A 21,864-nucleotide genomic window follows, 5' to 3' on the forward strand; every position below is an offset into this window, starting at 1 on the left:
CTCTGGTTTCTGTCCAGCCCACAAGCCACCTTTCTTCTTGGAAACTAACCCCTCCCACAGAGAGGTGACCACAGCAGCCATATTTTATCCATAAAACTTCATCTCTCCCGCTAAACTGATTGGACCAGGGGTACAAAACTGACCCAAGTTGGGTAAGATTCTCTTTTTCAACAGTTTTATTGAGATGTAATGCATACATCATACAATTCACCATTTTAAAGTATACAATTCAATGGCTTTTAGTATATTCACAAGGCTGTGTGGACTACTATCTAGTCCTCGGACATTTACATCACCCCACATAGAAACCTGTATCCTTTAGCACTCACTCCCCCTAACAACCTCCCCAGCCCTAGGAAACCGCGAATCTATTTTGTGTCTCTATGGAGTTACTCATTCTAGACATTTCATATAAGTGGAATCACACAATATGTGGTTGTGGTGTTCACTCAGCATAATGTTTCCAAAGTTCATCTATGTTGTAACATGTGTCAGTATTTGATTTCTTTTGATGGCCAAATGATATGCCATTGTATTGATGTGTCACATTTTGTTTACCCATCCATCTGTTGATGAACATTTGGATTGTTTTCACTTTGGGCCATTATTTATTAATCATGTCACTATGAACATTCGTGTTACAAGTTTCTATGTGAACATATATTTTCATTTCTCCTGGGTATATACATAAGAAAGGAATTCTAGTCATATGGTAACTCTGTATTTAACCTTTTGAGAAACTGCCAGATTGTTTTCCAAAGCAGCTGCACCATTTTACGTTCCCAGCAGCAGTGAACAAGGGTTTCGGTTTCTCCCCATTCACACCAACACTTGCCATTATCTTGCTTCTGATTATAGTCATTCTAGTGGGTGTGAGGTAGTATCTCACTGTGGCTTTGATGTATATTTCCCTGACGGCTAATGATGCTGAACATCTTTTCACGTGCTTATTGTCCATTTATGTATCTTCTTCAGATATGATTTGCAAATATTTTCTCCCACTCTGTTGGACTGACTTTTCACTTTCTTGACGGTGTCCTTTGTAACACAAAAGTTTTTAATTTGGATGAAGTTCAATTTATCAATTTGTTGTTGTTCCTTATGTTTTTGGTGTCATATCTAAGAAACCACTGCCTTATTTGAAGTCACAAAGATTTACTCCTATGTTTTCTTCTAAGAGTTTTATAGTTTTAGCTCTTACATTTAGGTCTTTGATCCATTTGGAGTTAATTTTTGCATATGGTGTGAGAGAGGGGTTCCGTCTCATTCTTTTAGATGTGGCTGCAGCCGTCCCAGCACCACTTGTTGAAAGGCTGTTTTTCTCCATTAAACTGTCATGACACATTTGTTGAAAAATCAACTGACCACAAAATTTCTGGACTCTGAATCCTGTTTCATTGATCTAAATACCATCCTTACACCAGTACTGAACCATCTTGATTTAGCAGCCTCGTACTAAATTTCAAAATCAGGAAGTACAGTCCTCGAATTCTGTCTTTCTTTTTCAAGACTACCTATAAGTTTAGGGGTGCCTGGGTGGCTCAGTTGGTTCAGCGTCTGACTGATCTCACTCAGGTTATGATCTCATTTCTTGGGATCGAGCCCCACATCAGGCTCTGCGCTGATAGTACTGAGCCTGCTTGGGATTCTTTCTCCCTCCCTCCCTCCCTTCCTCTCTCTGCCCCTCCCCCACTTGTATGCTTCCCCCCACTTTCTCTCTCAAAATAAATAAATAATCCTAAAAAAAAAAAAAGAAAAGAAAGAAAGAAAAGACAACCTTAAATTTCCGTACAAATTTTAGGATCACTGGAGCAATTACTACAAAGAAGCCAACAGGAATTTTGACGGGGAGGCTCTCCAGTTCCCGTTCAACCCCTGCTTAACTCTAGCTCTATCTCCTCCCCTGGGTTCCCTGAGACACCCTGGAACCTTTTCTGTAATTCCCTTAATTTTGCTTAACCAGATTACACTGAGTTTTTCTTTCTTTTTTCTAAAATTTTTTTAATGTTTTATTTATTTCTAGGAGAGAGAGAGAGACACAGCGTGAGCAGGGGAGGGTCAGAGAGAGAGGGAGTCACAGACTCTGAAACAGGCTCCAGGCTCTGGGCTGGCAGTCAGCACAGAGCCCATCGCGGGGCTCGAACCCACGAACTGCGAGATCATGACCTAAGTGAAAGTCGGACGCTTAACCGACTAAGCCACCCAGGCGACCCTGAGTTTTTCTTTCTTACAGTCAGAAGAATCTTAACCAAGTACAAGAAAACAGCCCTACACACTGTCCCAAACAACCATCTTGGTACTATCTCCCCAGGACCAAAGCCCTCAAACAGTCCCCCAGATACGCAGTCCCAATACTGGCCAGTGCCTCCGGCCTTTCACTGCCCCTTGTAACTAGTTCCCTTCCAGGTTACACACTTCATCTTTACCCGTTAAAAGGGCTCTCAATAAATGCTTGTGAAATTGAACTAAGTATCCCAAAACAACACCATAAGAAATATTCCTACCACTCCACCCCACTTAGTAACTCTGCTTCGTGCCTAATTCTCATTCAATATGCAGATAAGAAGCTCTAGGAAAATCAGACCTCAGACAAAGGATGCAAACACTGAAGTCTGAAGAAATTAAATGCCTTGCCCACAAGTGATGACTTGCCCTGAACTCTGAGCCACACTGATGCACACCCCACGCCAACCAGCATAGGCACAAGTGCACCCATTGTCCCATCCCAACTTCAAGAGCTGCTAGAGAGGCTACCCCCTCCTGGCAGTCTTCTAGGGCTGCTCCCACTGCAGAAAGCTCTCAGAAGTCAGGGACTGTCTGCCATTCATCCCTGTCCTGCTAACTGCTCACCCTCACTGTTCCGAGCAAAATAGCCTCTTATTCTCACCCCCTATATGCCAACTCTCAAGACCAGCTATGCTTTGCCCAGGGACCTGTACCCAGGGCATACACAGCCATTGCTAGCAACTAAATGGCACGGCAGAGGGAGGCCGGCCTAGAAAACCTTTCCGCTGAGATGGGGCATCATAAGTGGCCCGAGCTGCCTCTGAAGGAGAGCACTCATTGGAGGAATTTCTCATGCACCAGCTAACTCACACATGGCAGGATAATATTTTGGGCTGTGACCAATGCTATTTTTGCCTCCTAGAATTTCCCTCCTTTTCAATTCACTCAATTGGAGCAGGTGGTTGGTCAGTACTCATTGCCCAGAGAAGGGATGAAGATGGAAGCCAACTTTTTTAAAGTCTGAAGGAGGAGAGGGGATCAGGATGCAAACACAATGGTTTGATGATACATACACGTGGAAAAGGAGCAAAGATGGTGAGGGAAGAGCAGGTGGAGGTTCTGGGAGAGACGTGTGTCTGCTCAGGGCTTCCTAGACAGATGAGCAGACATATGGCCCACCGTGGCAGACAATCCCCAGCCCCCGGATCTGGTGTTGAAGCCTCAAAGAGCCGCAGGGCTGGACTCCTCAGGATGACATTCGTCTGGTAACAGATGACTCAGTGACCAACTGACCACATGCACACTGGGGTGTTTTATGAGGCTCTAGAACTAGGTGGCACAACTCTCCAGGTAGGTAGGAATGACAGAAAGCCCGATGGAATGGGGGCTTCACATAATAATTAAGGAGATAGGAAATAAAATTATCTTTCTCCCGTCCACGTTATGGCCTAAAAGACATGACCATACACATTACCATCAATCTGGTGCCTGCTGCTTCCATTCTGGCATGCCTTTCTCCAGACGCCCCAGGAATCAAGAGCCTGGCCCAACCTCTCCAATCCAAAGCCCCTAAGACTGAGACGGAGGATCTGATAAATGCCACAGCCCCACTCAAGCTCCCCACAACTCCGGGGGAAATGAGGGGCCCAGAGGGGCTCTGGACTGCCATCATCTCTGATTGCTACATAACAGGAAGTGACTACTTACTTGACCTTCAGGCTCGCCAGCATGGTCTTGTCGATCCTGCCAAGAGAAAAGCAAGGGCTTTGGTCAGTGCCGAGGCTGAAGGCTACCACCTAGCATCTGCAGGGGAGGTCCCAGGCCAGTCTAGACCACCAGACTGGCAGGGTCCTGCAGGGGACAGCCACTCCAGCCAGGAGCTCCCCTCCAGCCCAGGAAGAGAGGGCTGTGAGCTCTGGGAGGGCTGGAGTCACATATGACCCTACGAGGCAGGCACCGTTATTCTTCCCAGTTTAGAAATGAGCAAACAGAGGCTTAGGAGGATAACATCACTGGCCCAGTCTGAATCTAGGTTCTGACTCCAAACCCAGAGACCCTTTGTATACAGCATCCCCCTTCATTGCTCCCTTGCCCCGGCTCCACTGCAAGCCAGCTCATTGGTCACCAGTGGCTGGGCATTCAACACATCCACATTCCCTGGGCTTCCACTTTGGAAAGAGGCTAGCACCCCAGCACCCCCAGCACCGGGACCTGCTCTGGGAGCTGCCAGTCAATGCAAGGAGGCAGACCCCACTCCCGAGACAGAACCCAACGGCAGGCTCAGGGTGCACGAACAAGCGGGAACTGCGACACGAAGCTCAGAGCAGGGAAGCTCACACTCACAGCAGGCTGTCCTGACAGCCAGCCCCTCCACCCCAGGCTGCGCCCACCCTTGCTGGAAGACAAGGCAGTGTTGTTAAGCTTCTATTTTTACCCCATGCAGATGCCAGCCCTTATGGCTGCTAAAAGAGGCCCCTTCCTCTCTCCAGACACAGAAAGGTGGGCGAGATCCCCACTGTCAGTATCTCTTCTTGTTTGGGGGTCACAACCACCCGCGTCACCACCACCCGCATGTCATCAACACCTCCATGTCAGCATCACCATCAGCGTCACCATCACTATCAAGGTCACCATCACCCTCAGTGTCACCACCATCCCCTGTGTCACCATCACCAAAAATGCCACCCAAATCACCACCACGTCCAGGATGCTCGAAACCCTGGAAAGATCTCTCAGCCACCCGATCCTGACTGTTCAGCTTTGCCACAAGCATGCACATGACTACCAGGACGGGACGGGAGCAGTGTCAGAGGCCACGCGGGGAGGACACCGAGCTGCCGCAGCAATCACAAGCCAGCACCAAGCCCCCGAGCTGGGAGGAGGGACCCTTTCACTCTGAGTAAACTCCCAGCACCTTCTGATCTCAGTTCCCAGCAGCAAAACAAGCCACAGCCCAAAGCTCCTGGCCCAGGTCCCCCCAGCTTCTTCCCCACTGCACGCGGGGCCCCTTCCATGGAGCCTCCACAACTGGTCCCAACGGGTCCCACATGCCCCCTCTCCCATTCAGCCCACCACAGCGGGGAGGGTGAATCCAGGAGGCCGATGCCCCCATTCTGCTGCAATATTTGTAACCCACAGCTACAGAGCTACCTAACTGTAACCCCAACAATAAGCCTTTGCATTTCATGTTTTCTCAAGGAATCCCTTTTAATTCTTATGACATCCTGTGCATAAGGTGGAAATCCCCACTTACACATGGGGAAACTGAGACCCAGAGAGGGGAAGTGTCCCATCTGAGTTCCTCAATGAGCCAAGGTGGAGCCAGCACTAGTACCCAGACTTCTGGTGTGGCCCCCTCGCAACCCAACCCACACCCCGCCCTGTGGCACTGCAGGTCACAGCAACCCCTGGCCCAGCCCCCACATCCACACCTACCCGGCAGTCTGTCCACAGGGTTCCCACGCTGGGGTGTGGCCGTGGGAGGGCGGGGCCTGTGGCCTTAGCAGGGCTGAGACAGGAGATAGGCCAGTAGCTGTGAAACAGCTTTTCTCTTGCAGAAAGCCAAGCTCCCAAGGTTCTCCCTGGCACCTTCTCTCTCCTCCCCACCCCCTCTTCCCTCTCCTCACCTTGTCTTCTGCTGATGCCACTGGCTATCCACCCTGGCATCCAAAGGAGCTTCCAAAATACCAGCCCCTGAGATTCTGTTCACCGCGTGGAGTGGACCCGGGCTCCAGGGATCTGCGCTTTAGTCTCCAAGCCTCCCAGCTGGCAGCCACTTCCAGATGACGCCTGCCCTAACCCTCCAGGCCCACTAGGAAGCCCTACGCCCCCTTGGATTCGATGAGCCCCTACCCAACGCCTGTCGTGGGCAAGAAACACTTCACTTAGTCGTTCCATGAGCATGTGCACGTGCCACACAGTTCCTCGTTCTGCTCTACGCCTCCCAGAGAAGGGCGGGTCTCAGAGGGCACCCTCTCATGGACTGAGCCCTGCTCTGTAGCGACCCCAGCCAGCCTGACTGGGAAGCAGACAAGGTGACTTGGACCCAGAGCTCACGCTTGGGACAGGAACCCCTTGGCCCCGCCGTCAGGGAAGACCTGTGAGTGGGCACTAGGCCACACTGTGCCACCTCTAGCATCATCTCATCCTTGCTGTCCCCATCTGCCAAACATGGGACACCCATAAGCTCTTCTGCCAGAGGACGGCCGGCAAAGAGCCTTCAAAGAGGAGGAAAAGGGAAGTCAGGAGCTGCACACACACAGAGGCATAATCAGTCGAAGGAGCGGAGCCCACCTCCTGCCAGACCCTGTGCCCCCTCCTTCCGTCCCTTGCCTCTCCGCCTCCCCCAATTTGCCCACCAGTCTCCACACCAGGGCACCCCTGGCCACCCTCCCTGCAACAGCGGGAATATTTGACAAGGCCCCAGGCCCACAAGCTGAAAGGAAACCGATAATGAAAACCACTAGACCCCATTCCCCAGCTGAGGAGAAGTTACCAGCGGCTGGTAACCATAGACAAGTCTTTGACCTTGGTCTCCCTGGTTGCTGGCCCCCCGGGGAGGAAAGAGCCTCTCCCTTGTCCCAGACAGAAGCTTAGTGGCAAAAGGTGGCCCAGAAGCCCAGGCAAGAGGCACTAACCCAGCCGGGACAGAGCTGGGATTGGCTGCCCGGGTGGGGGCGGGACCTGTGGAGATGGGTGTGCCCCGTCTTTTCCACCTATGCCATGGAGAGGACCGGGCCCCAAGGTCCACTGTGCAGGAGATGCCCCACCACAATGTCATGTACGGAGCTGACACAGACAGGAACGCGGCACACCTGCACAGACAAGAGCACACGAAGCTCGAGAAGCCCAGACGTGCACACATACCTGTTCAGAAGCGCAGAGTGCACGCGTGGTCACACACACAGCACACCCACCCAGCCAGGCACACACTTCATACCTGGCTGTACAGACTGGCAGCTGCAGACATGCCACACACACATGGGAACAGACACAGACACACACGTTCAGCCACAGCCATGTAGCCTTGTTCACACTGGCTCCAGCTCCAACCTTCCTGACTCCCTAGGTCCTACTCCAGGGTGAGTGACGGAAAGCTAGTGTCTGGTCCCCTGGCTCCCTCCATCCAGCCGTGGCATCTGCAAAGCCCCCCTACCCACCTGGGTCTCAGGCACAACCCTAGCCCTCTGCCTGCACAGGCAGCCCCAGCAGACGCAAGACTTGGCAGCTAGGTTCGCTCCCATCCCTCCAACCGCCGTCCCATCTGTCACCCACCATCCGAAGCCCCCAAAGGAGACGCTGCGTTTCCTGCGAAACATGGCTGTGGCCGTGGAGCCCCGGAACCCAGCGATGTCCCCAGGACTGTTGGCAAAAGGGTGGCAGTGCAGCAGGGTCAGCGGGGCCACAGGCGCAGGGCGGGACACTGGGCGTGGCACCTCCGCACTGCCTGCCCCCAACCCCAGCACTTCCTGTGGGTGAGGCCTTGGGGCTGGGAGGTGTGTCCTGCCCTCCTGGAGGCACCCAGGAGGCAGGGGAGGTCACAGAGGGCAGCTTCCCCATGCCCAGAGGAACCCGCAGCTCCGGAAGGGGCTCGGCTGGCAGATTGCATCACAGACCATGCTGGCAGCTCGGCTCCACACAGCCGTGCTTCCCGGAGCCCCTGGGAGGCCAGAGGACTCCCACAGATGTGCCTGGGACGGAGAGAAAGAGCTCACTGGAAGGTTGGGGAGCCCAGCAGACAGCCCCGCACCCCCGCTCCCTGCGGCTGCCCGGGATGGGACCTCTGCCTTCCTGGCCCACCGCAGCTCAGCACACACCAGGTGAACCAGCCTCACACAGGTAAGGACACCCACACACTGTCCTCCCACGAGCACAGGGTCATGTACATGTGCACATACAGATGCACAGGACCCACAGGTGCACACAGGCATGCTGACATAAGTGTCGTTACACACCCACACACACATGAGCACAGGTACTGCACACTCACATGCAGTTCATACAGACTCCACAGAGTCACCTGCACGTACATCTCATATACACAGAACTACCCACGAAACAGGCTCACACATGGACGCAGACCCACGTGCACATGCTCAGACTGCACACACGCCCCCTCAAGACAGTCACACGTACCCACGCACAGTCACAGATCTGTACTTCTTAGAACCCCTCGAGTGCCTAGACAGAGGTCAGCAGTGGGAAGGTGACACATGTGTGCGAGTGTGTTTCTTTCTAGCTGGGACAAAAAGCTAGCCCGCATCTCTGCACCAGTGCTGACCATGGCAGGTATGTAGTAGGTGCTCACTAATGACAGCCCATGGAGGGCCGTGGCACATATGCTACCAGACTCGGTGGGGGGACACAGGCAGGGACGGGCCCCCGCCCTGCCCCTGGGCAGTGGAGAATGGGAAATAGAGCTACCGTGGCTGCTGCCACTGGCCTCTCTCACTGGCCTACCCTCCCCACAGTTTCCCGGTTGGGGTCCACTGCCACCCCGGGTTTTGGATCTGTACTGTGAGACCAAAGGGCCTCTCCCCCACCCCTCCCAGGTCATAGACAAAGGGCACAAGCATTTCTATGGACTCCCCTGAAGCAGCGAAGGCTACATGGGCCGTAGGAGCAGCTTCAGGGGCAGTTCAGGTCTGGGCGTAGCAAGGGCGGGGCCCTTTCTTCTAACGCAGCAGGCCTCTCAGCAGAAGCCTGGTCCTCAGTTCAGGCCGCATCCTCCAACCCCACCTTCACCCAGAAAGGAAGGATGGTGTGCTTCACCCTCTGGGGTTGCGTCAGACCACTGGCTCCCTGCTGGGTTCCCACCCCACGCCCAGACCTCTCCCCACACTGCACCCCCACACAGATGTTCAAAAGGCACCATCGACACCTTGGGTCCTGCCTGCCTTGCATCCACTCAGCCGCCCTCTGAGTAAAACAGTTCTGTGCTCCATCCACCCCCAGAGGGAGCACCTGGCCAGCCTGACCACCCAGGGTACCCAGTAACTAGCTCAGGAGTGGGCAGGAGAAGCCAGTGGACCCAACAAGACTCACTCCCAGAGCACACCCTTCTCCTGCCGAGGCTGCTAAACCATAGGATGGAAGCACCAGGGAGAGGAGGCCAGGGGCACGAACGGCCACACAGTGAGCAGGAGAAGGATCAGGTCTTCAGGGCATCATCAAACCTCCTGAAGGGGCGTCTGGGTGGCTCAGTCCGTTTGGCATCCAACTCTCGGAATCGGCTCAGGTCATGATCTCCCAATTAGTGGATTCAAGCCCTGCACCAAGGCTCTGAGCTGTCAGAGGCTATTTCAGATTCTGTGTCTCCCTCTCTCTCTGCCCCTCCCCCACTCATGCGTGCCCTGGCGCTTGCTCACAGTCTCTCTCTCTCTCTCTCTCTCAAGTAAATAAACAATAAAAAAAAATTGTTTTAAATAGAGCTGAATTTCTCTCACTCTCCACTGAGGAAATCCCAACTAAGAGGGAGAGTCTGATGAGAGCAAGAGTGAAGGTCAGAAAGGCCCATGGCCGCTCAGCCTGCCGCCTCACCAAGGCTGACTCCAGGCCAAGCACCGCGCTGGGTGCAGAGAGTGGCAGGGCGAGAGCCCGGGCCTGGGAGTCATGTGCGTTACTAACAACATGTTTCCTGTTGCAAATTACTCACTTTTTCATCAATTAGAGGGAGTTCAGAGTGAACCCATCATGGGAGCACGTCATCTGGCGTGCTTCTGTGTGGGAGAGAATGAAGTGGGGTTATACCAATATGCTGGGGCTCTTCCAAGCACGCGTCATCTAGTCCAATCTGTCCACACATGTGACCCTGTGTTCCTGCTGTCCGTCGTCATATTCTAGGGGAAGAGGCAGCTGAGAGGCGCTCTTGGGCCGGTCCTCACGGTCTCCAGACACCCAGGTCAACACGCAGGCCACAACCCAGTAGGGATGCAGGCCTGGGCGCGAGCATCTGGAGGTCGGCAGGGCGCCCTGGGGAACAGGCAGGGAAGAGCATGTCAAGGCCCCCCCGCTGCTGCCACCTAGAGGCTGGATTCTCCCACCTCAAAAGGCAGGGAGTTATGCAACTCAGCCGCTTGGCGGAGGAGCAGCAATAGCCTGCCTGTGTCAGCAGGAAGGGCACAGGACTCACAGCGTCCTGGATGTCCTTGAAGTCACTAAGATCTGGGAACCATGGAGAGTCCAGATGCCCCACACCCGCCTCACTCCAGAGTGAGGGCCTGGAGGGAGACAAGGAGGTTCCCAGATGGCTTATGTTTTACTCTCTGAGCTCCAGAGGGAGGCAAGAGCCATTCTAGAGCATCTTCCACTCTCTTTTCCTCAGCGCCAGGCTCCCAAGCTTTGGAGCTACATGACCACCAACACATAACCTAACCTCCAAGGCCTCAGTTTCCTCCTCTGTGATATGGTTGGCTGCCACCAAGCTCACAGGGTTACAAATACATGTATACATTTAGCACAGGCCTCCCACACCATTATGGGAGCTATTATAATGATTATCTATAACAATTCCACCCCCTCCTCTGGTCCTGCTCAGCTTCCTGTTGCCCCTGCTCTGAGCCCTCAGTTCCTCTTCTGTGTGGGGGTGGGCAGCGAGGGGTCTGAAGGCTCCCTGGGAAGGGTTGTGAGTCAAGAGAAAAGAGAAGCACTCTGAGCGCCAGGCCCTGCCTCCTACCCCCACCAAGCACGGCCCAGCTTCCTCCCTGACCCCAGCTGACTCGATCATCAGGCCATCAGCATGGAGACCAGGACAAGCTGTGGGGGCAGAGGAGCCAAGGGCAGCGCCTGTATCTGCGAGTGTGCTATGGGCCAGGCCCGAATTACCCGCGTGGCTCCCTTCGATCTCACAGCCACCTCTGAGATGATACCACCATTATCCTCATTTTACAGATGAGGACGCTGGGGCCCGGAAAGGTTAAGGAACTTGACAAAACTTGCCTGGCACAATGGTGGCAAGGCGAGGTCTGATTCCAGACACCAAGTTATCAGCCACTGTTCTATGTGATGATCTGCATCGGCAAGTGCCGATCACCAGATCAAACTTGCCCCTTTGGAACCTACACAAACGCCCATTCACACAGTGCCCGTTTTACAGACGGAGGAGCCTAAGAAAGACAAGCACAGCTCAACGGCTAAGAGAAGACAAAGGTGAAGTCAGAAAGACGAGTGCCCGAGTCCTTCCAACACCAGGCTAGACGGCTTCTTCTGTCCTGAGGTCGCGCCTTGCCCCGTCCACAAAGCCAGCTCTGGGTCACCAAATCACAAGGCTTCTCTGGTGGAGGCCTGTGGGCGTTCCTGGTCCAGCTGGGGAATAAGTCCCAGCCAGAGCCCCAGGCTCAGGACAGAGCTCCAGGGGCCCCACCCAGCTCTCCTCCTTAGAGGACTGTGGAGCTGAGAAAGCCGGCTGGGGTCGGAGGAGGAGGAAGCCCGAGCCCCCCGCAACAGCCCCTCGGCCCTGTGGGCAGGCCCTCGGCGGCGGCAGGGAAGGGGAAGACCGTGTGGTTTCCTCTACTTGGACAGCTCTGTCCTCACAGCCGCTAGTGAGAGCTGAAAGAGGAGACAAACTCCGTTCCCAGGCACGGGGAGAGCAGTTACAGGAAGCGCAGGAAACAGATGCCCCTAGAGAAGCGGGCACTAGATCATTTGGCCTAGATCCTCCCCTGCTCCACACAGCATGAGCCACCAGGGGTGACCAGCTGGGGCTCAGCTCTCCTCCCACCTCCACTAAACCACCTTGAGCGGGCCATGTGGGGGCTCGGGGCTTCAGTCGAACTTTCCTCCAAGGGGGGCCAGATTCACCCCTGCTTCCTTCATAAGCTGGGTGAGGACAAAGGACAGTGGCAGAGAAGGGCATCTGATCTCCAGGAAACAGGGTGCGATGGCACCCTCAGAGCCAGCAAACCGGCAGCAGTTAGGAATCCACACTCCGGAGACTGAGACAAAATGACGTGTAACATCTGCACTGTGATTTACGGCACGCCGATCACCTCCCAAAGCACACTGTCTCTAGGGCTACACTGAATTTCCCATTGTGTGAGTTCTGCAAAGCAAGGCGATGACAAAAAACTGCAAGAGCAGTGCTCGTGGAAAGCAGACTCCAAGAGCACGGCCCTGAGCCGTGACCACGGGGTTTGTTCTGATCTGCGCAGTACTGCGAGCAGCACACGGCTGCCGACTAAAAGGCCATCAAGTGTATCACAGCTTAAAATCTCTTAAATAACGACAAGGTGTCCCTTTTGCCCATCAGATAGTAAAGGTTAAAAGAAACCTCAGCAATGATATGCAGACATAAGGACACGGGCACTCCGACCATGGGTGAAGATATTTGGCAATATCTATCAAAACTTCAAGAGCACACACCCTTCATGCCAACAATTTTGTCTTTAGAGACTTAGTCCACACGTAAACTCATACAAGTTGACGAGATCTATGCATACAGATGTTAGTTCTACCATTGTCTGAAACAGCAAATACAAAGAATAACATCAACGACCGTCACCTAACCATACTGGAGAAAACGCAGGCCATGGCATACAATGGAGCCATTGAGAAGGAGGCAGAATGTATATGTGTTACTATATAAAGATAACCTAAAAACCCGAGTTAAAAAAAAAAAAGGACAGAACAGTTCATCTAATAAGATCTCATTAGTTTAAATAAACACGTAAATTCTGACGCATGCCAAGACAATTTCTGGAATGGTACATAAGCAATGGTCCGAGACCGGTTACCTCTGAAGAAGGGCCAGAGCTGGAAATTTGGGGGAAGGGACTTTTCACCCTACGTTCTGTGTGCTGCTTGATTTTTTTTTAACCATTAACATGTTATAATTTAAAGAAAAAAAGGCTGAATCTATGCATGGCTTGCTCTTAAAAACAAAGAAACAAACAAGGGGAGAAACCAGTAGCAGCTACAAAGGCTCATTTCCTTTTTTTTTTTTTTAATGTTTTTTATTTATTTCTGAGAGAGAGAAAACAGTGTGAGCAGGGGAGGGTCAGAGAGAGAGGGAGACACAGAATCTGAAGGGGGATGCAGGCTCTGAGCTAGCCATCAGCACAGCTAGCCTTGACGCAGGACTCAAACTCATGAACCATGTGATCATGACCTGAGCCGAAGTCAGAGGCTTAACCCACTGAGCCACCCAGGCGCCCCCAAAGGCTCATTTCTTTAAAAAAACCTTAAACTATCTGGAGCTCAAACTGATGCTGATCCGAGCCCCCCTGGGACCATCCCTTTATTCTGAAGTCGGTCTTGCCCCAGAAAGGGTAGGCTAAAGCTCTCTCTCTCCCTGCCTGACTCCAGATGGTTCTTCTATCCATTCTGCTTTTAGACAAAGAGTTTGTGCTTTAATCTTAAGAAACTCAGAGGAGAGCAGCATACAACTTTGCTGGAGGAAATTTGACAACACAAATCAGAATCCTTATGTGCACGCCAAGGGGGCTTCTGCATTACATATCAAGGCGTGTTTTTGGAACCGGGTATTGGTTTTAGATGCGTGCGTCAAGTTTATGGAAATTCACCCATACACTTAAAACCTGTGCACTTCTCTATATGTACGTTATGTTTCGATTAAGAGGCTTGTTTTCAGGGCACCTGGGTGACTCAGTTGGTTGAGCATCTGACTTCGGCTCAGGTCATGATCTCACGGTTCGTGGGTTCGAGCCCCGCGTCGGGCTCTGTGCTGACAGCTCAGAGCCTGGGGCCTTTTTCGAATTCTGTGTCTCCCTCTCTCTCTGACCCTCCCCTGCTCATGCTGTCTCTCTCTCTCTCTCTCAGATATAAATAAAACAATAAAATTTTTTTTAAAAAAAAAAAGAGGCTTGTTTACTTCATATGCATGCTTTTTGACCTAGCAAACCTGTTCACGATTCCACACCATCCCAAGGAGAAAAAAAAATCAGAGCTGTGCGACGAGTTGTACTTTCCAGGGTCTCTAGCTCATTGTTGCCATAACGACAAAACAATGGGAATGACCTAAATTACCAACAGGGTAGGTTCAAGAAGCATAGTATCTCCCAACAACTGGGTACATTCAGGCCACTATAAAGCAGGGATAGGAGGACACGTACTGACAAGGGAAGACAGTTACGGCATTTTCCTGAGTGGAATAAAATAGGCTAAATACTACGTTCAGGGCTATATTGTACAGGGGTGACATTAAGGATCATGACTTTTTTTCTTTTCTTCTTTTCTGTTTTCTGAATTAAGCATGTCTTACTTCTATAATTAGAAAAGCACAATAAACACTACTTAAAATAATGACAAATAAAAGGAAGCAAAAGGAGACAGGAAAGGAGACAGGCCCGGTGTTATAAATTAGTGGTTTTCAAATGCACTAGGCGTGAGAGTCACCTGCGGTTTAAAATAACATGGGTTCAAACCCCAGCCCTGCTGCTTACCAGCAGTGTGACCTTGGGCAAGTCCCTCAACTTCTCTGTGCCTCAGACCACACTCCTCATCTATAAGATGGGGATAATGATAGGATCTACCTCAGAGGATTGTTGGGAGGCATAAATGCGCCAATGTGCATGAAGCCTTCAGACGAGCGCCTGGCATAGATGTTTAGATGTGGTAGCCAGTGCGACTGCTAAAGTTCTGAGCCCATCGTTCTGGGGTGGGGCCAGGGAATCTCATGTTTAACAAATGCCCCTGATGGCTCTGGCCCAGTGAGAAACGCTGGTAGGAAATCCACTACAACACTCCCATGACCCTTGGCGTCCCTGGAGCTTTCTGTGGAAGTCTTGGGCACTGGGAGCTGTCTGAAGAAGATCTCCCTAAAGCAGATCAGGAGCCAGCTCTCTTGGCTCTCGCTCCATCCTGTTCCAACCTTCCTCAGCTACTCAGAGCCTCTCCTGAACGTGCTGGAAAATGGGCATCAGCACCCTCTGCAGGCAACTTTGGGTACTACAAAGAATAAAAGGGGGCGTCTTGGGGAGCTCAGTCTGGGTGGCTCAGTCTGTTGTGTCCAACTCTTAGTATCAGCTCAGGTCACGATTTCATGGTTTGTGAATTCGAGCTCCACATCAGGCTCTGTACTGACAGTGTGGGGCCTGTTTGGGATTCTCTCTTTCTCTCTTTCTGCCCCTCTGCTGCTCATACTCTCTCAAAATGAATAAATAAAACATTTTTTAAAAAAAGAAAAAGAGGGGCACCTGGGTGGCTCAGTCGATTAAGCATCCGACTTCAGCTCAGGTCATGATCTCACGGTTCGTGGGTTCGAACCCGCATCAGGTTCTGACAGCTAGCTCAGAGCCTGGAGCCTGCTTCAGATTCTGTGTCTCCCTGTCTCTCTGACCCTCCCCTGCTCATGCTGTCTCTCTCTCTCTCAGAAATAAATAAAACATTAAAAAATAATTTAAAAAAGAAAAAGAAAAGAGAGCGTCTTGCTTGTATTTCTAGGATGGTAGCCATGCTGCCCCCTGGCAGAAGGGATTGGGGGACTGGGGATGGGGGAATTCTAAGTCCCAGAGGAGATAAGCACAACCATGGGCTCCGGCCCTGGTTCTGACATTAAATAATAGCTCTGGAGAAATCCCTTTAATGCGCTCTGCATTTTTTTTTTATCTGTAACAAATAACTGCGCTCATTTCTCAAAAATCTCCCATGAACCAGTTATGTCATACTTTCTCCTTTATTTAATCCTTGCCACCACCATATCCTCAATTCCAGTGAGAAAATGGAGTCAGGGAGAACTTAAGGAACTTGCCCAAGGTCACAGGGCTGGTAGGTGGCAGTGGCAGAATTCAAACCAGAGGCCCTGCTTTTCACAAGGCTGCCATGCCTACAGAGAATGAGGATGGCCCCAGGTGTGAGCTGCTGCCAGGCAGGGCCCTGGCCAGTGCCCAGCCGAGGAGCAGCCCCAAGCTGGGCCAGGACGGGCAAACCTTGGCAAGATGGGCTGGGGAGTGATCCTTCCGGCGGAGGAGCAGTGACTGGGGCAGAGGCAGGCTGGGAGGACAGAGCAGAGGCAAGGAGCTCCCTCCAACACTTTTTTAAAAAAGCCCTGCAGCTCAAACACAACATGTTCATGATTCATCTCTCGTGACTCCTGTGAGAAAAGACGGGGGCCCTAGTGACATTTGCCCTCCAGGCACAGAGAAATCCGCTGGAATCCCGGCCTTGCTACATCTCTGTCAAAATTTGTCCCTTGCCCCTTTGAAGGGAGCAGGGCTAACTTACAAGGACATAATAAATGGAGACACTCCGTTCAGGGTCCCCTCATCCCTCCCCACTACTAACCCCACCCTCAAAAGGGCTCAGAACAGTGAGGTGCCTCCTGTATTACATGCAAGTGGGTGGGAAACTCGAGCTGGATCCTGTAGTTTGCTGAAAACTGGGGCCAGTGCCTCACCTGAGGCCGGCAGAACTGTAGGCAGAACCAGTCACTAATAAAGAAATAACCCGGTGAAGTACATTTCCATTTTACAGACAGAAAAATGGGGGCACTGAGAGACTCGGTAATTTGCTCAAGGTCACGCTCCGAGGAAGGAACTGTGGCAGACAGATTGTATTTTCCAGACAGGTACACCATCTCCCAATATATCCCGCGTCCCACATGCTCTTGTTACCAGGTGACGCTGACACCCCTCCACAGAGAGGTGGAAACTCGGTTCCCTCCTGGATCTGGGTGGATCTGTGGCTGAGGTAGAAGCGACGCTGCCTCATTCCCAAGGCTAGATAAGAAAAGGTAAGATAGCTTCTGCTGGCTCTCTCCCAGGGTCCTTGTCCCTTAACCCAGCCACATGCTGTGAGGAAGCCCACACTAGCACACAGGGAGACGGCCTGGGTGACAAGAAGATGGAGCAAAGGGAGAGGCCCATGTGGTGAGGGACCGAGTCCTCAAGCCAACAGCCAGCATTAAGTGCCAGACGCGAGCCACTGAGCCTTCAGGCCATGCCAGGCCCTAGTCTTTGAGTCACCCCAGAGGATGACCGCAGGCAGACAGAAGCATCCCTGCCAGGCCCTGCCCACACTGAAGATTCCTGAGCAAAATAAATGTCACCACTGTTTTAAGCTATTAAGCTTCTGAGCAGTTTATCTCACAGTAAAAATACCCAGAACAGTGGTAGAGCGAGAACTAGAACCCAGTGAGCTGGCTCCAGGCCTGGGTCCCTGGGCCCTGTGCATTGGTCTCTGCTGTGTGAGAGACAGCAACAGAGGAGGGGCTGGGGCTTGGGCCCTGTGTCCGATATGTCGTCATTCATTCATTCATTCATTCACGCATCCAGTGCTTGTACACTGCACCCGAGATACTGTGATTCATGACAAAGATACATTTGGTCTTCGTCTACAGTTCCTGGCTCACAGCTCCCCGAGCCCTTGGAGTTTCAGAAGTGCAGAGCCTGGTAAAGGTGTCTTGTTCTGTGAATGAGGTGACTTTTAGAAGCACCAAGGCACCAAGGCCAGTTGCCAAGAGAACCAATCACGTGATTAGAAGGCTGGAACTCTCCCTCAGACCTCCAAAAGGGGGAGAGAGGCTGGGATTGATTCAATCGCCAATGGCTAACGATTTAATCAGTTGGGCTATGCAATGAAGCCTCCATAAAAAGACACAGAACCAGACTGGGAGGGCTTCCAGGCTGGGGGACACGTGGAGAATGGGACAGTGGTGCTTCTGGAGACAGCACAGGCCTCGGTGCCCTCTCCTCACACGCTGCCCCACAGACCTCTTCCATCTGCCTGTTCCTCAGTTACATCCTTTCATGATAAACCGGCCGTCTAGCAGGCAAAAGGTGTCTCTGAGTGCAGTGAGCCGCTCTAGCAAATTGTCCCAACCGGGGCAGGAGGTCCCGGGAACCTCTGATCTCTAGCCGGCCGGTCAGCAGTGCAGGCAACAACCTGGGCTTGGGACTAGTACCTTGTCTGACCGAACCCTCGCCAGTGCAATCTGATATTATCTCCAGGTAGCTTGCGTCAGAATTGAGTTGAATTCTCAGACACCCTATTGGTGTCCAAAATCTGTTTGGTTACAGGTGTGGGAAACCACGCCCCCTACCCACACCCCTACCCACACACAATGGAATTGGTGTCCGAAGAGCAATTTACATCCCTACTGTGTTCCTGGCTCGCTGCTGGTGCTGAGGATATTTCGGTGATAAGACAGATCCCTGTCCTGGGGGGACTGGGAGGGAAGAGGTGAAAGATAGGGGCGCCTGGGTGGCTTAGTCGGTTAAGCATCCGACTTTCGCTTAGGTCATGATCTCGCAGTTCGTGGGTTCGAGCCCCGTGTCAGGCTGTGTGCTGACTGCCAGCTCAGAGCCTGGAGCCTGTTTCAGATTCTGTGCCTCCCTCTCTCTCTGACCCTCCCCTGCTCACGCAGTTTCTCTCTCCTAGAAATAAATAAAACATTAAAAAAAAAAAATTTTTTTTTAAAATAAAAAGAAAATAAAAAAAAAAAGAAAGATAAAAGAGGAGTAACTCCCCCGGGGTATTTACAACAGAGTGATATGATCCAAAGGGGACTGGGGAAGGTGGGTGGGGAGCCCTGACTGGAGACTGTGATCTGGGACAGCTTCCCTGAAAGAGAAACAGAAGGAATGGGATGGTCCAGCTTTGTGAAGAGTGAACAGAATGGCAGCAACTGTGGAGAACAGACCTGTGTTACCTTGTGGCCCCGCTACTTACTAGCTGTGTGACCTTGTGGAAGTGACCCCGCTTCTCCGAGCCTCCACTTCCTCATAAACTGCAGATGCTTCCAGAACCCACCCCCACAGTATTGTTCTGAGGAGTCCAAGAGCTAATACATGTACAGTGTGCAGTCTAGGGCCTGGCACAGGAGAAGCTCCATATATATAAATGACTGTGGTACAGGAATTACTCGAGGCCAAGGTCCCCATTGGAATGTCCAGGGCCCCAGAGACCACTCTGCTCCCTGTGGGAAATTAAGCTAGCCACAGCTAGGGGAAGAGAGCATGGGCAGTGGGGGCTCGGAGGGCCCTCCCACAGCTGCACTGATACCCAGGCCTCTGAGGGGGCAGTTAAGTGTATGCGGCACACACATACGTCCCTGAAGCACACTGACACATACAGCCAGGCTTCTGCCCACCCGCTATGGCCATTCCTGACTCATATCCTCAACCTTGGGCTTACCCACCTGCCACCCTGAGCTCAGAGCTCAAAGGATGGGGCTGGAGGCTGCCGTGGTTATCCCTCCCCAGGCCCTGCCCCAAAGGCAGTGGGCACCCACGCAGCCAGCAGGGGAGAAGCAGCTTCCTCAAGGCAGACAGAGGGAAGGACAGGGACAGGGACAGGAAGCCTGGAGACAGGGCACAGCTGGGCAGGGCAGAAGACCCAGGGGCCCCAGGGGGGCCAGGAAATCCTGCTGGGGTCAAGTATCACCTGCCATCAGACAGGCACACCCTTTAGGACTCTAGAGGGCTCCCAGTGGGTGGCCAACACACACACCCAGAGGAAAGAACGCAAGCAACCAGCACGCAACAATGCGTGCAGAGACACAGTCAGAGGACCCACACGTACAGAGAAGTGGAGCCATACGCCCTCCACAGACGTGCACACACGTACAGGCACATCTCACCGGGCGTGGCTGCCTGGCACTCCCCTCCTGCGTTTGCTCACTACCAGTCATCTAATCGGCAGGGTCCGCCAGGTGCCCATGTCCGCTGCCATCTGCTGACCCAGACCTTGCAGGGCCCAGCCGGCACACCCAGCATAATCCAGGAAGGAGACTGCCAGCCTGGATCTGACCGAGGGAAAGGGGTGGGAAACCACCTGGCCCTCAGAGCAAGCTGTAAGTCAAGACCACAGCTTGGCCGGGGCCAGGGACTCGGAACTGCCTGGCTTCAGGCCAGGTCCCCCCAAAGCACAAGCCTTGCCTTGGTGTCCCATCTGCCTTGGGAGCCCCCATGGCTGCTTTACATCTTGAGCACGTTGAAAGGAATCCCCTTGAAATATCCAGAAGCCCTGAAGGGTTGTGGCAAACGGAGCCAAAGAAAAAAATTAAAATACAAACCAAGTGCAGTATGGTGAGCTGAGATCAGATAAAAGGCAGAACTTCCCACTAGGGAAGCACCAAAGCACTGTAAGGGAGATGTGGACCAGAAAAGAGTATTATCTGGTTCCATTCAGAATTCCTCTTTGTTTTTTGGGTTTTTTTTAAATTGTTTTATTTATTTCTGAGAGAGAGAGAGAGAGAGACAGCGTGACCAGCGGAGGGTCAGAGAGAGAGGGAGACACAGAATCTGAAACAGGCTCCAGGCTCGAGCTGGCTGTTAGCACAGAGCCCGACATGTGGCTCGAACCCACGAACCGTGAGATCATGACCTGAGCCGAAGTCGGACGCTTAACTGAGACACCCAGGCGCCCCCAGAATTCTTCTTTGAAAAGGGAGATTGATAGACATTACTGATTTTTTATTTTTTACTAAGCTTATTAAATAAAAACAAACAGAGTCCCAAATTGCAGAGGTCAGGGGAATCTTGAAATGGCTGTAAATGAGGACAGTGGCTGCTGAACACCCCGAGCCTAGGCTGGGTATGACCTTGCCGACAGGCAAGAGACGGGCCCAGTGAGCTTTGCATTGCCAGCCTCAGCCTCTGGTGCGTGAGCAAGAGGCCACCAGACCCCCTCCCCACGGTGCGACCTCTCCCAGTGGGGGTGGCACGTTGCTCGGAGATGGCAGACGGTAGGGAGGCCAGGCCAGCACAGTGCAGGCCTCGGCAGAGGCACATCCTCGACAGGACCAAGTGTCTGCAGCCAGCATCTCCCCTGCCAAAGCAGGAGGTGGCCTGGGAGGGGCGGGTGGCCGCTCTGGAGGGGGGAGAACAAGGATCTCAAGTCTCGAGGCTGCACGCTGATATATGAAGCCTGCCTGGCTTACACCCTTGGACCCGCACCTACTCCTCAACCACTGACGTCCGTTCTCTCATGCGACCCCATAGCTCTCCCAGAGGCCCAGCCTGTCCCTGCCACCCCAGCCACCCAGGCTGCCCACTTTGCCCCACGGCCCTGGTACCTTCTCATTCTTGGCTACTCTCCCTTCCCTTCCTGCTCTCCATTTTCTCTCGCCCTCCTCCACCTCCTGTGCTGAACTCCCTCCCCACCTACGACAGGGGCCCAGACCAGTGCCCACAACCTTCTGTCAACCCCAAATGCCAGCACCCGTCCTCCNCCGAGCCGCCCAGAATGTGCTGTCTTCCCAATTATACAAAACACAACATTTAGGGATCCATCGCCATGTTCCAAAGTGTCATAAATATCGCATTTAACACTTATAATCTTATAATCCCTGACAAGGAAACTGAAGTTAGGTGATTTGCGCAAGGTCAGGTGGTGTGCTGCGCACTCAGCAGGCCACTCCAGCCCTCTCTGGCCCACTTTTTACTCCAGCCACTTCAGCCACAGCCAGCTCCCTGCAGGCTGAGCAGCAGCACACGGTCCACCCGGCAAAACTTCACCCAGGGCTGTGTGGGGCCTTCCTTGAGGTGCAGCGGGGTTGCCCGCGAGAACCCACTTGGGCCTCACGCATGTGCAGCCTGGAAGCATGTGGGACTTAGTGTCCATGAAACCATCCTGGCCAGTGGGGAACAGAGCTGATGGAGGGATGCTTCCCTATTTCTCTCCCCAACAGGCCAGTTCTGAAATGCGTTCCATAAGGCTCCCCAGGAGACTGCCTGGGGCAGA

At 52.7% G+C, this 21,864-nt stretch overlaps 1 protein-coding gene across 3 annotated transcripts in view; it reads right to left on the reverse strand.

The window, feature by feature from the left end:
- Positions 1-7,590, reverse strand: part of RAP1GAP2 (RAP1 GTPase activating protein 2) — a 186,492-nt gene extending 178,902 nt beyond the window's left edge. For 2 of the 3 annotated variants that reach the window (XR_013331473.1, XM_077749668.1), the window contains exons 1-2: positions 7,501-7,590; positions 3,934-3,969 (exon numbers count right to left, since the gene is read on the reverse strand). Coding sequence is in view for 2 of the 3 variants with exons in the window: in XM_077749668.1 (XP_077605794.1) it covers positions 3,934-3,969; positions 7,501-7,544 (80 nt within the window). In the remaining variant the exon portion in view is untranslated. Of the gene's footprint in view, positions 1-3,933; positions 3,970-5,661; positions 5,688-7,500 lie in introns of those variants that run through there. The other variant, XM_077749669.1, reaches the window with a different exon arrangement.
- Positions 7,591-21,864: the final 14,274 nt, after the last annotated feature.

This window comes from Crocuta crocuta, unplaced genomic scaffold (assembly GCF_008692635.1).
Source record: "Crocuta crocuta isolate KB4526 unplaced genomic scaffold, BGI_CrCroc_1.0 scaffold149, whole genome shotgun sequence".
Lineage (NCBI taxonomy): Eukaryota > Metazoa > Chordata > Mammalia > Carnivora > Hyaenidae > Crocuta > Crocuta crocuta.